This window comes from Pleuronectes platessa, chromosome 16 (genome assembly GCF_947347685.1).
Source record: "Pleuronectes platessa chromosome 16, fPlePla1.1, whole genome shotgun sequence".
In the NCBI taxonomy this organism is placed as follows: domain Eukaryota; kingdom Metazoa; phylum Chordata; class Actinopteri; order Pleuronectiformes; family Pleuronectidae; genus Pleuronectes; species Pleuronectes platessa.
The window spans coordinates 14765831-14779177 of NC_070641.1; the positions used below are offsets into that span (position 1 = coordinate 14765831).

General features: G+C 42.9%; 2 protein-coding genes across 3 annotated transcripts; one reads left to right on the forward strand and one right to left on the reverse strand.

Annotated features, from left to right (window-relative positions):
- Window positions 1-1287: 1287 nt before the first annotated feature.
- On the reverse strand, window positions 1288-5487 carry LOC128459291 (G-protein coupled receptor family C group 5 member C). 2 transcript variants are annotated; one of them, XM_053444421.1, is made up of 4 exons: window positions 5050-5487; window positions 3207-4221; window positions 2683-2775; window positions 1288-2578 (listed from the first exon to the last, which is right to left on the reverse strand). In XM_053444421.1, exons 2-4 carry the CDS (start codon window positions 4183-4185, stop codon window positions 2535-2537), a joined length of 1116 nt encoding a protein of 371 aa, XP_053300396.1. In that variant the 5' UTR covers window positions 4186-4221; window positions 5050-5487; the 3' UTR covers window positions 1288-2534. The 2 variants fall into 2 exon arrangements, with proteins under 2 accessions (XP_053300396.1, XP_053300395.1); XM_053444420.1 differs by having other exon boundaries at window positions 2672-2775; window positions 5050-5486.
- Window positions 5488-8418: 2931 nt separating this feature from the next.
- btbd17b (BTB (POZ) domain containing 17b) lies at window positions 8419-11721 on the forward strand. The gene is made up of 3 exons (XM_053444426.1): window positions 8419-8524; window positions 10023-10308; window positions 10647-11721. Exons 1-3 carry the CDS (start codon window positions 8431-8433, stop codon window positions 11719-11721), a joined length of 1455 nt encoding a protein of 484 aa, XP_053300401.1. The 5' UTR covers window positions 8419-8430.
- Window positions 11722-13347: the final 1626 nt, after the last annotated feature.

The following is a 13347-nucleotide window of genomic DNA, read 5'->3' on the forward strand; positions in this document are numbered from 1 at the left end:
ACCTCGGTGGAATTAATATAAACAAAGCTTTCACGGAACAAAATGTAAAATCTGGTAGAGCCTGAATCCAGGGATAAATTAAACATCAGTCTTTTTTAATGTGGGAGACTTGGCACTGCTATTTCCATTTGTAATCCTAAAAAGTTAACCCTCGTGAACAAGGCCACTGTTTCATTATTGGCCTTAGGGGACGATCTATACAAATTCAGATGTTTGGTTTGAAACATTGACCTTTCAGAGGATCCTAGATAAAAAAGCAAACACTGCAGTATCTATCTACTGAATAGAATCACGTGATGGTAATAAAATAAACCTGTGGGTTCATTCTTTTCGGTTTGTTCAGCTTGACCAGCAGGTTTTAAGTTTTTCCTCTGAGGGTTGTCACAGTGACAGGGAAATGCAGTAAGTGGGGACAGCTGCCTGTGATTGGTAGTGCCGACTCCCTCGAGCTGAGCCCAGCCACTCACTGGTCACGAAACCAGCCGTGTCCATGTGCACAAGACAGCCATTCATAATGCCAGGGGATTTAAAGCAGCTGCCTGTCAGAGAAAGATGCTGGTTGTGCGAGTTAAGCACAATGCAATGATCTGGAACTAAAGTCTAATAGACTGAACAATAAACGCTTAAGCGAGGTTTACTGTATTTGCATATCCCCTTTTTTCTAGAGTTGGACAGTAACTGCTTAGCAAAGACTTCACTGTTGTTAGAAATTGTAAGAAAACATTCTCTCAAACGTCTGTTCTCTTGTTTTGTTCACATTTGGATACATTTGTTTTGTTGACAAGCTGCACTGCTTATCTGAATGGAGCTTTTTTCTTTAGCAGCTCTGTCGGCAAGTTTTTATTTCACATGTGCACTGGAGATCAGATGGAGCTGTTTGTGATCTGACTGATTTCTAGTTTGTGAGAAATGACCTGTGGATGCTGACACTACGGGATGGAGGGAGTCATTGGGAGAGAGCTTTGTCAGCCTGCTGCTAGGCAGCCGCAGCTCACCCTTAACTGTGTGTCTGTGTGTGTGAGTAATTAATGTGAACAAATGTTCCCCTCTGTGTAGTGAACAGGAAGAACTAATCGCAAGTCAATGTAGTTGTCCATTTTTGGTTTCCTAAAACTAATATGACCACATTGTATATCCACAGTTGTGTTTTTTAAAACGGCCTCAGTAAATACTTCACATTCAGTCTGTATATAGAGGAGTGTGTATGAATTGTGCCATTACTCATGATTATCGACTCTCCACTCTGAATCTTATGCAACAAACATCCTTGATTCGAAAGCTCCTGGCAGCATTTTATTGTTGCAGCTCTCAGACAATGCAGTTTCTATCACACGCTCCATCAAAGCTCAGTGTTATGCTCCAAACTCGAATCAATCATGCATCGACCCGGCTCTACTAAGGATATCGCAGTCCTAGATTCAAACTTGTGAAGAGCAATACATGGATTTATTGCTGCCATGTTTTTTCCTTGTAAAGCAGTGAAAAAATTGTTCAGCACAAAGTGCGTGCCAGCCACTACGACCTTATCAAGCAAAATATGTAAATAATGGTTCTAGGTTGTTCCAGATGTAAATCCTGGTCACACTTCCTCTTGCAATGCCTGACACCTCCTGGCTGCCTCCTCTTGTTGTTTCCTGGTGAAAACCGATGATCCATCGGCCTTTAGTAAGCTTTACAGGTTTAATACGTTACAATTTACACCTTATACATACAATATATATAATTTCTTTATAAATCCAAGATGCTACAAAATCATACGGCTTTCAAAGGAAGTCTGAATGACATTATTTCTCAAGTGAACCTAGCAACAGACGAGTTTGAATCAGCAGATTGTGACGGCACAAAAAAAATCCTTGGTTATAATGTAATCAATACCAGAATAGAAAAATACATTGGCTTTACACTGCACACAACTGAGGCTATAGCCACTTGCTTTTTTTCCCTGGTACTTGATCCTTCTCTTTAGTTTTTTTACACGACTAGAATAAGCTGCTTTCTTTTTTTATGCACTGAAGAAGTTCATGTCTGAAACCGACAACACAGTTGATCAGTTGTCACCTAAGATTGACTTTAGCTCAAAGAAAGATGCATACAGTAGAATCTGTTCTTTCTGGATTTCTTATTTAACAGTTGACAGTAAAGATGAAAGCACTAGTTTCCATATACTGGTGAGAATGGAAATAAAATAGAGGAGCTAAACTTGTGAACCTTTCCATATGGAAATCTTTAGATCGGCTATGAATACATCGGCCGCCCGTCTCCAGTTACTGTAATATTTTATTTATCAAACTCTGCCTACTGCACAAACAGAGGAAACTAAGCAGATTCAAGCATCTTCCTGAGGAAGAGAAAGGGACGATGGATTACATTTGCTATTAGGAACTCTTACGCTTGAACAAACCCCTGTTGGGGAATAATTTCATCGCTTTAAAAACTAAATGTGCAATGTGTTCTCTACAGTCTTCCTGTGGGACACTCCTTAGGATGGTAAGGAATTTGGTGAATGAGGCGGGGAGCTGATGCCTCCTGAACTCCTAAAGGGGGATGTGGGTCGACACATCCCAGCGTCTTGGTCCATCTATAGAAACGCCCAGAGAGAGGAAGGATTAGTTCAGTTGTGATGATGAGGAGGATTTTTTTTGGTGGTGTAAAGTATCATGAACACACTCACCTTTGTCATACCTTTGGCTATCAGGGCTAGTTCAGTGGGCTGGTAAACACAGCTTCGCACCTGACCATAGTACCCCCCATAAGGAGACACTGGCTTTGTGGGCACTGGTAAAGAGAAGGTTGGAAGAGGAAAATGGTCATTGTTCAGTGGACTATACTTGTTTCTGTCTCAGGTCGGACTTCATCATAAACTGTAAAACAGGAATGACACTTGGAAGATAAAGAGAACAGTCATTTACCCAAACCTGACTAGTTATGTGAATCAGTATTCGCAGGCTGGATAAACAAATGGAACAGGAAGAAAACCGTCCAAACATGCAAAGCTGCTACAACTTTGTCTTTAATTATTTGTGGACTATCTTCAACTTTTAGCCTGCTTTTCGGTTAAGTATTATTCTTATTTTCTTCTCTGATTATTGCCATGGTACTGATAATTTCCACCAAACAAATGTACAATACTGTAGAGTAGATATTTTATGCCCCTCTATTTAACACACTCTTTAAACACCTATTTCATTATTACTGCCATGTCGTACCTGTTGTAGGTTCGTCCATTGTGAAAGCCTTGTTCTCCAGGTACACGTGCTGATGAGGCGTCTCCACATCCTTGAGGATGTTGTCATAAACCAGTTTCTTTGAGGGATAGATATGTTCTCCATCATGGGGCTCCTCCTGCTCTGGGCCTGTCAGAGTCAGCAAGCAGACTTCTGGGATAGTGTAGAGGAAGAGGAACAACCAGGCGTTCGACACAACAGCTATAGCCAGAGTGGGATCGTCCCAAGTTGGATTCCCGGCCACTCTGTTCCCATGGATGTACATGACAATCCAAGCTACCCAGATAGCCACAGTGAGGAGCCCTGTGACCAGGATGTAGGCTCCATCTCTGCGCCACTGCTTCTGCTTGTGTGTCAGTGAGGGTATTGCCATCAGCACCACAGCTAGCAGCAGAACCATTACATAGATGAGTGCCATCACAAAGTCCTGGTTAGCAATGCTGCAGGACACGTCAGGGACAGTGACATTGCCCTGTGGCCTCCAGACCAAGGTGATGATGAGCCACTCTGTGTTGATGATCACCTCAACCAGCCACAGACCCAGGGCTCCCAGGCACAGTAACCAGACCCTGGGAGCCTGGCCTCTCCGCTCCAGCAGGTAAAGCCACAGCCCATGCATCACCAGGAGGGCTAGACAGCCTGAGAACAGCACTCCGAACAGGAACCTGCGTGCAGCACAGCTGGTGGAGGACCGGCCCACGATGAAGGCAAACGCAAGTCCAAAGAGTGCCAGAGTAAAGATTAGAATGCCGGCCTGGAAAGCCATCGTACCCTTTCTCTTCTTGTCTGTCACAAACGGTAAGCAGGCCATGAGGATGATGAACAGGACAAAGGAGGTCGCCACGCCAACAGCAGCAACACCCTCCACCACGACCCCCCACACTTTAGTGAGGTCGCACAGGTTGTAATATATGGAGCTGATGCTGGAGCCACATCCCCTCGGAGCACTGGTTGGCTCCATGGCTTCGCTGCAGATTCTTTTATTCTATTTGAAAACCTGCCACACAACACATTGATTATTTAAACATGATTTCAATGGAAATTGTATTATTTGCATCACTTGTTATTAAATAAAATACTCTAGATTTGGCATGCATCACTTTGCTCCTTGACGGAGCAGAGTGATCCTTGTACTGGGCCTATGGGGGACTTCCACAATGAAAACTGAACCCAGTGGTGTGAAGGCTTATCGTGCCAACTTTAATTTATCTAAGTTACTGAATAATCCAACATTTACAAGCAAAATTATCAATCAGATGTGAATTTGAATCAGATCAGACAATCTATCTATGCTGAACTACTTAATTTATATAGGCTCTGTTTTAGTTGTAGTTTTTCGCCACTATACACATTTTATATTTTGTCATCTTGTTAGGTATTTTTCTATCTATTTCTATGATTTTCCCTCTGCCCTAGTTTAGGTCTACTTTATATCTTAAGCACTTACATTTAGCTTGTATAACAACTGCTTTATAAATAAGGTGTTATTGTTTGACCGACTGATGTTGTATTGGTATTAATGTTTTCCATTCACATTGAAAAAAATCTACAATTTGAGTAAATCCTTAAATTAGGATTCTGAAGTTATAGGTTAAAAGAAAATGCTTCTACTTCTTCAACCAACAAAACCATTGACAAATCTATTTGATTTGTTTATTACTTATTGATAAGTTACAAAGCTAAAATAAAAAAAACGAGGCATTCCCCTTAGCTCCTAAAACAAAAACACAACACTGAATACAAAGTAAAAATCGAATAATTCTACAGGCGTATCAGAACAATAATTGTTAGTGTGAGGGGATTGTTTGTTGGGGGATTTTCTTACCTGGACGGATGAGAGCAGCTCCAACAGGTAGTTGAGCTCCGGAGAGGATATCCCACCGCTGTAATCACACTTGCGTTGTTCCCGAATTAGATGTTTTTTATCGATTGTGTTTGGAAATTATTACAGAAGTTAAACAACCCACTTAGTCGATCCACGATTTTCTTTTTCCCAGTTTCACTCATACACAGTGCTCCATCCGCACACTCCTTCCTCATGATAGTTATTCCACAGATGCACTCGTTCCTGCCGTGTCTCGGCTCCAGCCCTGTCTCTTCCTGCAGCCCCTAGGGTGTTTGCAGCTTTGCATATTCTGCGAGATTAGCGGCCAGCCCTACTTATTTGTTTCAGGCGGTTTACATCCAGACAAAGGCACCACTCACCTCTCCTGTGACACTTCCACTCGCGCACACAGGCTGTGACACATGTTCTGAGCTGTGACCCCCCCCCCCCCCCCCCCCCTTCACATGCAGAAACTTTCATTTCACTGATGAGTGGTGATTAATTGCGTTCAGTGATTTGATCAGTTTTGTGATTAGTCAGTTTCAGGGTGTGTTTCTGAGTTTGGCCCAATTTCTGTTTCCTGGAGCAAAGTGCCCTTCACACAGTTGATGGATTTAAGGATGATCAAACTATAAAGTCTGGCACCAAGTGCATGTTTTAATAATCACATTAATACCTTTAAAAAGGACATTTATTCCCGTATTTTTTCCTCCCCTGTAAAAGTACTTCTGAGCAGTCATTATCCAGTTTGCAGCTCCACCTGCTGGATTTTGTTCGTCATTGGAGGACTCCTTTGTTTTTCAGAGAAACACAATCGAATTAGGTTACACAACAAAATAGATCTTGCGATTGATCTGCCGCTCGGCCACGCCACTTAACAGCCATTTGATAAATGAGAGCATTGACTGACACCATTGATTTTAAGCTTTTAGAATAAAAGTTACGCTCTCGACGGTAAAATGCTGAAATACTGGGGTGTGATTCCATTGTTGGGATTTGAAAGTCAAAAGAAAAATTCAAATGTGAAATGTTGTTGACAAGATGAACAGTTACAAACGCTTTTTCCATCAGAAAATACAGTGTAAGAGCAGAGTGTTGTCTCTGAAGTAATGGTCCTTCCTTGGCCAAGAATCACAAAACTAGTTAAATTCTTACTTTGCCCATTATTGAGTGTTAAAATTGTAAATCATAACAAGGAAAAAGTGTGCTGCAGAATATCGAGCAACCACCCGATGCAATTACTAGATTAACATTTTTACATGATAATTTCTCTACATATTCCGCTGTGTCACTTGGAATCATACAATGTATAACTCTTTTCATGTAGTTTTTTTTCGTTTCATCCATTCTTGCAAGTAAACCTTTTACACATTGATATGCTTTCAGCACATTTGTCATGTTTTGGAGACCTGATTATCTGGTGCTCTGGGTTGGGCACAAGAGTAAGGTCATCCAGGACACTTTGTTGAAACAAACTCTGGCATGCAGCCTGCACTAAATGCACTGTTTATACTGTGTGATGGTGCTCCCCTGTGGTGCATCGATCCCTTGATAGATCTTGTCCCGAGGGGGTCCTCTCACAAATCCAGCATCTAGTCAATCCATTCCTTTGCACTGTGGTCCTGTTAGCAGATTCTTAATAGGAGCTGAACTTGAGGGGGAAAGCAATGTGACCTCAATGAAGGACATACTAATTTTCAGATGCACACAGAATTAAATGGGCTCTGGGTCCAATTCGGTAGTTAAACAACTGTTGCCTGAATCATATTTTATTGTCCAGGTACACTTTAAATTGCCTATTTGCATTCAAACATATTGATAACACTGATATAGACTATAAAAAGGATGTATTTGTATATGTTTGTGCAGCTGCAGTCACTTTCAGAAGACAGGAGATCCACCGAGCCTGGTCCATATTGCCTCGTCCAGTTTGTTGCAGCGTGCTTCATTAGGGCACCTCAGCACCGCTCTCCTCCGCGAACCTGTCAGGTTATTCATAGCAGTGGCTCAGGTTTGGGGTCTCGCGGGACATCTCCTCTCCTGCATTTCCACCGCAGCACCCTCAGGGCTTCATCACAACCCGAATCCCTCTTTGTGTCCCTACCACAGTGAGCATTGTATAGAATTGGAGCTCTTCTACTGTAAACACCTTCATCCCGAATGCAGTGTGTTGGTATAACTATTGCAACTGGACTAATGGCTCGGTCGGATGCATTGATTGTTATTCTTTTTTTTAATATCAGATCCATATCTTAGAGTTTTAACAGGGATCTCCGTATTGACAGACCCCTTTCTCTGACTACCATTTCACTCCCTTTGTATTAGTGCATGTTGTTCTAGGATGCATGACTCTCTCATGTCACGTGGGCTTTGGGCTCACTTTGAGTCAGTACAGCATTTCATATTGATTATCATAGCTCTGAGGTTAGTATGTTCCCTGCCAAAGAGCAAGATTAGCTCCATGCATATCCAGCAGGAAATGCTCTGTATTTTGCACAACCTTCTGCACTGTGTGAAGTTTGTAGTCACACAACTGCTCTTACATGGAACCTACAAAGTTTTATTTTTCACAGGGGAAACAAAAAATATTACAATTTAAATCTCAGTAAACGATATGATAATATTGAATCCTGATTGGCAGTTGAGCTTTATAAACAGGGCTCGTCTTAAATTGAGTGGACCCAGCATCAATGGAATTATCCTCCGATTACTTTAATTAAGATGCTGAGAAATAAGACGATCAGAAATAATTACTGTCAGATAAAAAACTGGATTATGAAATTTGATTGACTGTCTTATAGGTCATTCATATCAGCCCTTCAATTACTTTTGGCAGATAGTCTCAGTGGCAACCTCCTCTAATTAAGCTGTAATTAATAGATTAATTAAATGGCACTGATTGTACTTAGCATAGATTTCATAAACAAAATGTTGCCGTGTAGTGTAAAAAAAAGTGTAGCATTCTGAGTTCCATTAGAACATGAAACAGTGTTAATATTGATTGTTGATAGTGCTTCACCCCCCCCCCCCCCCCCCCCCCCCACACACACTTTTAAACTAATACAAAATAGAATAAAAAAACAAAACAACCATTAAGCCGCTGGTCAATGCCATGCATCATCCAAAAAGGGGAGAAATTCAAAAATCAAAGCTGTCGCTATAGCAACGCCCCTGCCAGATTCCACCAATCAATGGAGTCTGTGGGGTTGCGAGATGCGCCAGGGAAAGGCCGGCGTCCTACATAAAGAGTGCGGGACAGGGAGCCGGGCGTCACAAGAGGGGCAACGCACCTTTCTGCGCTCACACGACCAAGGCACAGCAGCGAGAGGACGGGTCAGGAAAGAGTGGCACTGAGAAAGGAAGAGGAATAGCTGAGAAGATATGGTGCGCTCATTTGAACAAGGGATCCCTGCCTGGGTCTATGTGGGCACCCTGTTCTTCTTCATCAACTTCCACTCAGTCACGGTTACAGGGGGTAAGATAAAAAAAAAACAGCATGACTGGTTAAATTGTTTTGCTTTGGAAGAGTCAACCCACTTTTATTTATTTTTTATCTTTTTGTGAATAACCCAAATTGTGAGTTGAAACTGCATTGTTCTATTTCAGTCCAGCTTCCCCCATACCGTCAGTGGGTAGTAGGGCACAGCATGAATGTGTGTCTCTCACTCAGCCTCGGGGTAGGGGATGGATATTCATCTATTCTACTCTTCCTGTCCTCATCTATCTGTCTGCTGGGTGCAGGGATAGACAGGCGAGTGCATTTGCTGCCTGGCTTAGTGCCGGTTCAGTGATACAGTGCACTACAAACACTGAGGGGGAGCTTTTCTTACTCCTAAGAAGATCTGACTTTGGCTGAATTCGACCAAAGCTTTGGGGCCACATTCCTTTGCTGTCACATTAGATTTCATTGGAAATTCCCTTTGAGCACAGATTCATCTGATCCAAGATATTTGGGGAACTGTGTATGAAATGTTCCATTTAATGTTTTCATTTCTTCTCAGCTTGGGTGAAAGACACAGGGGAATCATTCTTCATACATTGTTTTCATTGTTGGTTTGTGTCGACTTTAAAGTGAATCTGCCTTTGTTTTGTTTGCTTAAAGAATCAAGAGTAGACCATTTCTTCAAAGATTGTTTTGTTCTCCAGTTATAATTAATTTGTGCCACAATAATTTGTCCGTACACATTACCACTAACTCAGTCCTGCTCAGCTGACTCACGGTGCTGGCTGACTAATCGGAAAAAGGTGACTTTGAAGTTGGGGCACTTGATAGTGGTGGCGAAATGAAGACTGTGAGGCATCCCGGGGAGCTGAGTGCGCTCCCCCAGTGTCTCATTAAACCCCCAGTAACAGGCTAGCAAAGCTGCTGATGGCTGTGGCAGTGCGGAATGGAAACAGCAGCTTGTCATGCTGAGTCTTTCATGTTTAGATTCTCCAGTAAGTGCCACTTGTACTTAAAGTCGAGAGCGCCCATAGAAGCAGCAGCCATCTACAATGGTGCGGATAACTCAGGATCCTTTTTCCCAGGCACCTGCTATCGGAGGTTTTCTGAGTCAGCCACCTGGCTTTATGCTCCCTTTCCGTTGTTAATTGAAACCCGAAGAACAGAAGGATTTGCAAGTCTGCTTCTTACGTGACACACACACACACATACACACACACAGTATTATCAGTTGTGGTTCAGTCCAAGGGTTGGGATGGGCTTTTCCATTTCTGTGTTTATTGAGCAAATGAAGATGATCTCTGCTGTGAAATCCCAGACATCAGAGTCAGGTTGATGCAAAAAATAGGGCCATTAGGTATCATTTCTGAATGCAGAAGTGAATTAAGACAATCTTATGAATCCTGAAATAGCTGATTCTCTGGAAAATTGCAATTGCAAGAGAACAAGAGAGATGTCCTTTGCATGTTAACGGTGGTTACAGAGTCTCTGTCATGTTCTGTCATTGTCCATGTTCGTGCTCTTTCCGCAGCTGCTCTGAAGCAGGAGGCAGCGCTGGACAGCGGGGCCACGGTGCTGAACAACTCCATGGGTTTGGTGCAGCGCATGGAGACGCTGCTGGCCTTGGGGAACGGCAGTGATGTCAGCCTCCGCGTGCAGACCATCAACACGGACGAGGTGAAGGTGATCCAGGCCCACAGCCTGCTACTCACCCTGCAGAGTGACGTGTTCGAGGATCTGCTGCTCAGCCGCAACACCAGCACTGTGGTTTTGAGGGAGACGCCCGAGTGTGCGGCTGTCTTTGACAAGTTCATCAGGTGAGGGTGACTCACGGTGGAGCCATTTGCCTAGAGCTAATGAGTTTTTGTTGAACAAAACCATTCGAGAAACTGCATACAGATGCGTTTCAATTTGCCACAGGTACCGAGTTATAGGTCTTTACCCACCATTTTGCTTCTCTTCTTTCTATTTGGAGAAGTGGGATGCTCCATCCTGCGAATTATTCTAAATTTACACCTGCTGTTTGAGGCTCAGTCAAATATCGGACAGTGTGGGTTTTTCCAGTGACTCAGAGCACATAGCTTCTCAATGCAGTGAGCTTTTGTATCAGTTTTTCATTTTAAGATGACTAGCTCAGGTTGTTTCTCTCTTGCAGGTATCTGTACTGCGGTGACATCTCACTGCGGCTAGATCAGGCCATCTCTCTGCATAAGCTGGCCAGCAAGTATCATGTGTGGGGCTTGCAGCAGGGTCTGACCCAATACATGACCCAGCATCTCTCTAGTGACTCCCCAACGGGTCATGTGGTCGGTTGGTACAACTACGCACAACAAATCGGGGACCTGGCCCTGCGGGACAGCTGCCTGCAGTACCTGTCCTGGAACCTATCTTCGGTGCTGCAGAGCGGGGAATGGGGTTCCATCAGTGAAGACCTGCTCCTCTCCTTGCTCCAGCGCTCTGACCTCATTTTGCAGAGTGAGCTAGAGCTTTACGAGGCCCTGGAGGCCTGGATTAGCCAGAACCAGCCAGTCAGTTCGACAGTGGAGAGTGCTCTTAAGGCTGTTCGGTATGGCATGATCCCCCCCCAGCACCTCTTCCGTCTTCAGAGGCAATCGGCCCTCATGCTCAAATATTACGAGTCCATCCGCGATCTCCTCTACCTGGCATTCCAATTTCACGCCGCCTCGCCTATCCAGCTGGCCAAGTACTTTGATGTCAACTGCAGCATTTTCACTCCCCGCAACTACCTGTCCTCCTCCTGGGGTTCCCCTTGGGTCATCAATAACCCCACTCGTGATGACCGCAGCTTCAGCTTCCAGACTCAGCTCGGGCCCAGCGGCCATGACTCCAGTAAGAGGGTGACATGGAACGCTCTCTTCTCCCCTCGCTGGCTCCCGCTCAGTGCCAGGTCAACCTACACTGAGCTGGGCGCTATGCAGCCCACCCGCACAGACGGAGGCCGGCCTCGCATTATTGTAACACCAGCCACCTCCAGTCCAGACTTTGCTGGAGTGAGTTTCCAGAAGACGGTGATTGTAATGGCAAAACAGCAAGGAAAAGTGGTGGTTCGCCACGTCTACAACTTCCACCAAAGCACAGAGGAGGCCGGGGATTTCCTGGTCGACGCTGACCTGCAGCGCCGTGCATCTGAATACCTAATGGACAGCTCCCTCTATCTGCACGTTATTGTAAAACCCCTCTACCACACCCTCCTCGTCGCTAGGAAATGAAGGCAGGAAATTGGCGTGGCCTCATCATCCAACCTCCACCCACACAATCACATGAACATATTCTAAAGAAAAGTGCAGTCATATCACAGGCACGCATGCTTATGTGTCAGGTCTGTGACATCTCCATTGTTATTTAGGTTGTACATTTAGTCGTCTTCCCACTATTTAGCAGGGAGTTGTCTGGTACAATAAAGGATTCAGAGTTTGACAGCTCAGCTTTGATTATAACATCAGTGGTAGTGGGGGGGGGGGGGGGGGGGGGGGGGTATTTCATGCATACTAAGTAAACCAACTCACTGTACTGTATCTGTTAAAGTATTTTATTATAGTCTGACTGTTTGTTCCTTGAATGTATTAAATCTGTGTGATGGCAAAAGTACTGTAGAAAATTACTTTAAAATAAACTGTAATGGAAGTTAAATTTAGGCATTTCACAATTCTGAATTGAAAAATGTTCTTACGAACAAAAATGTGGAATTAAAGTGCAATCCTATTATCAGTATTTCTTTGTTTACAGTAGTTGACTTGCAAGACAGTTGATCCAGTGGTATTTTTTTCAATGATTTACAGTTACACAAGCATTATATTCTTGCTTTTAAAGCAACTTTAGAAAAGTATGCATTTTCATCCTGAAACCAATAAAATACAATAAAGTAAATCTCTGTTGTGTCCTGTAATTGATGCAAAATGAATGTATGATCTTTTCACAATTATTTTTGATCATCTCTGCCAGGGAGGTTATATGTTTTGTTATGACACCCCTGTAAATTTGTTTATTGGTTTGTTTATTTGTTTGTGGGATTATGCAAAAGGTACCCATTGATACCGCAAAACTTGGTAAAAGGATGCGCCATTGGTCAAGGTAGAGAACACATAACGTTTTGATGTGGATCCAAATCAGGGATATTTTAACTTTCTTTACCATTGCAAAATAACATTTCCCTTGATTTCTCATTTAACCATTAATGGATCTTGATGAAAAAAGAGAGACATGTTTAGGGAACTGATATTCAAGAGTTTGTGCAATATGTGGCAGATCCAAATAAAAATATGGATCTAGTGGATTTTAATGAGTTATTTATTGAGTAACACATAGACCGTATACAACTATTAAATACTACTACTAGCGCTAGTAGTAGTAGTAGTATTTGATAAAATAAAAACATCGACATTAATACGATAAGTTAAGATAACAGATAAGATGAGTTTATCCTTTATTAGTCCCACACTGGGGAAATTTGCAATATTACAGCAGCAACAGTCAAAAGTAGGCATCAGTAAGTATCATGCAATATATAAGTGCAAGGACCTATGTGCAATATGCACAGTGAATGAATTGCACATGAACCATTGTATTAGATAAAGTGGAATGAATATTGCACAGTTAAGAATGTCAAACCTGAGTTAAAGTGCAATCATTATTAATAAAAATGTATTGTTGATATTATGAATAGTTCTTTGTATATATATATTAATAAATAAGTAGGTATTATTTCATATTTATATACAGTCTATAGTTGGAAGTTATTTATCTGGCTTAGTTCGGAGCAGTCCACAGTTCTGAGAAAAAAGGCGCTCACCCGATCCGAACTCCACCTCCCATGATGCCCGGCGCGCGGCAGGAAG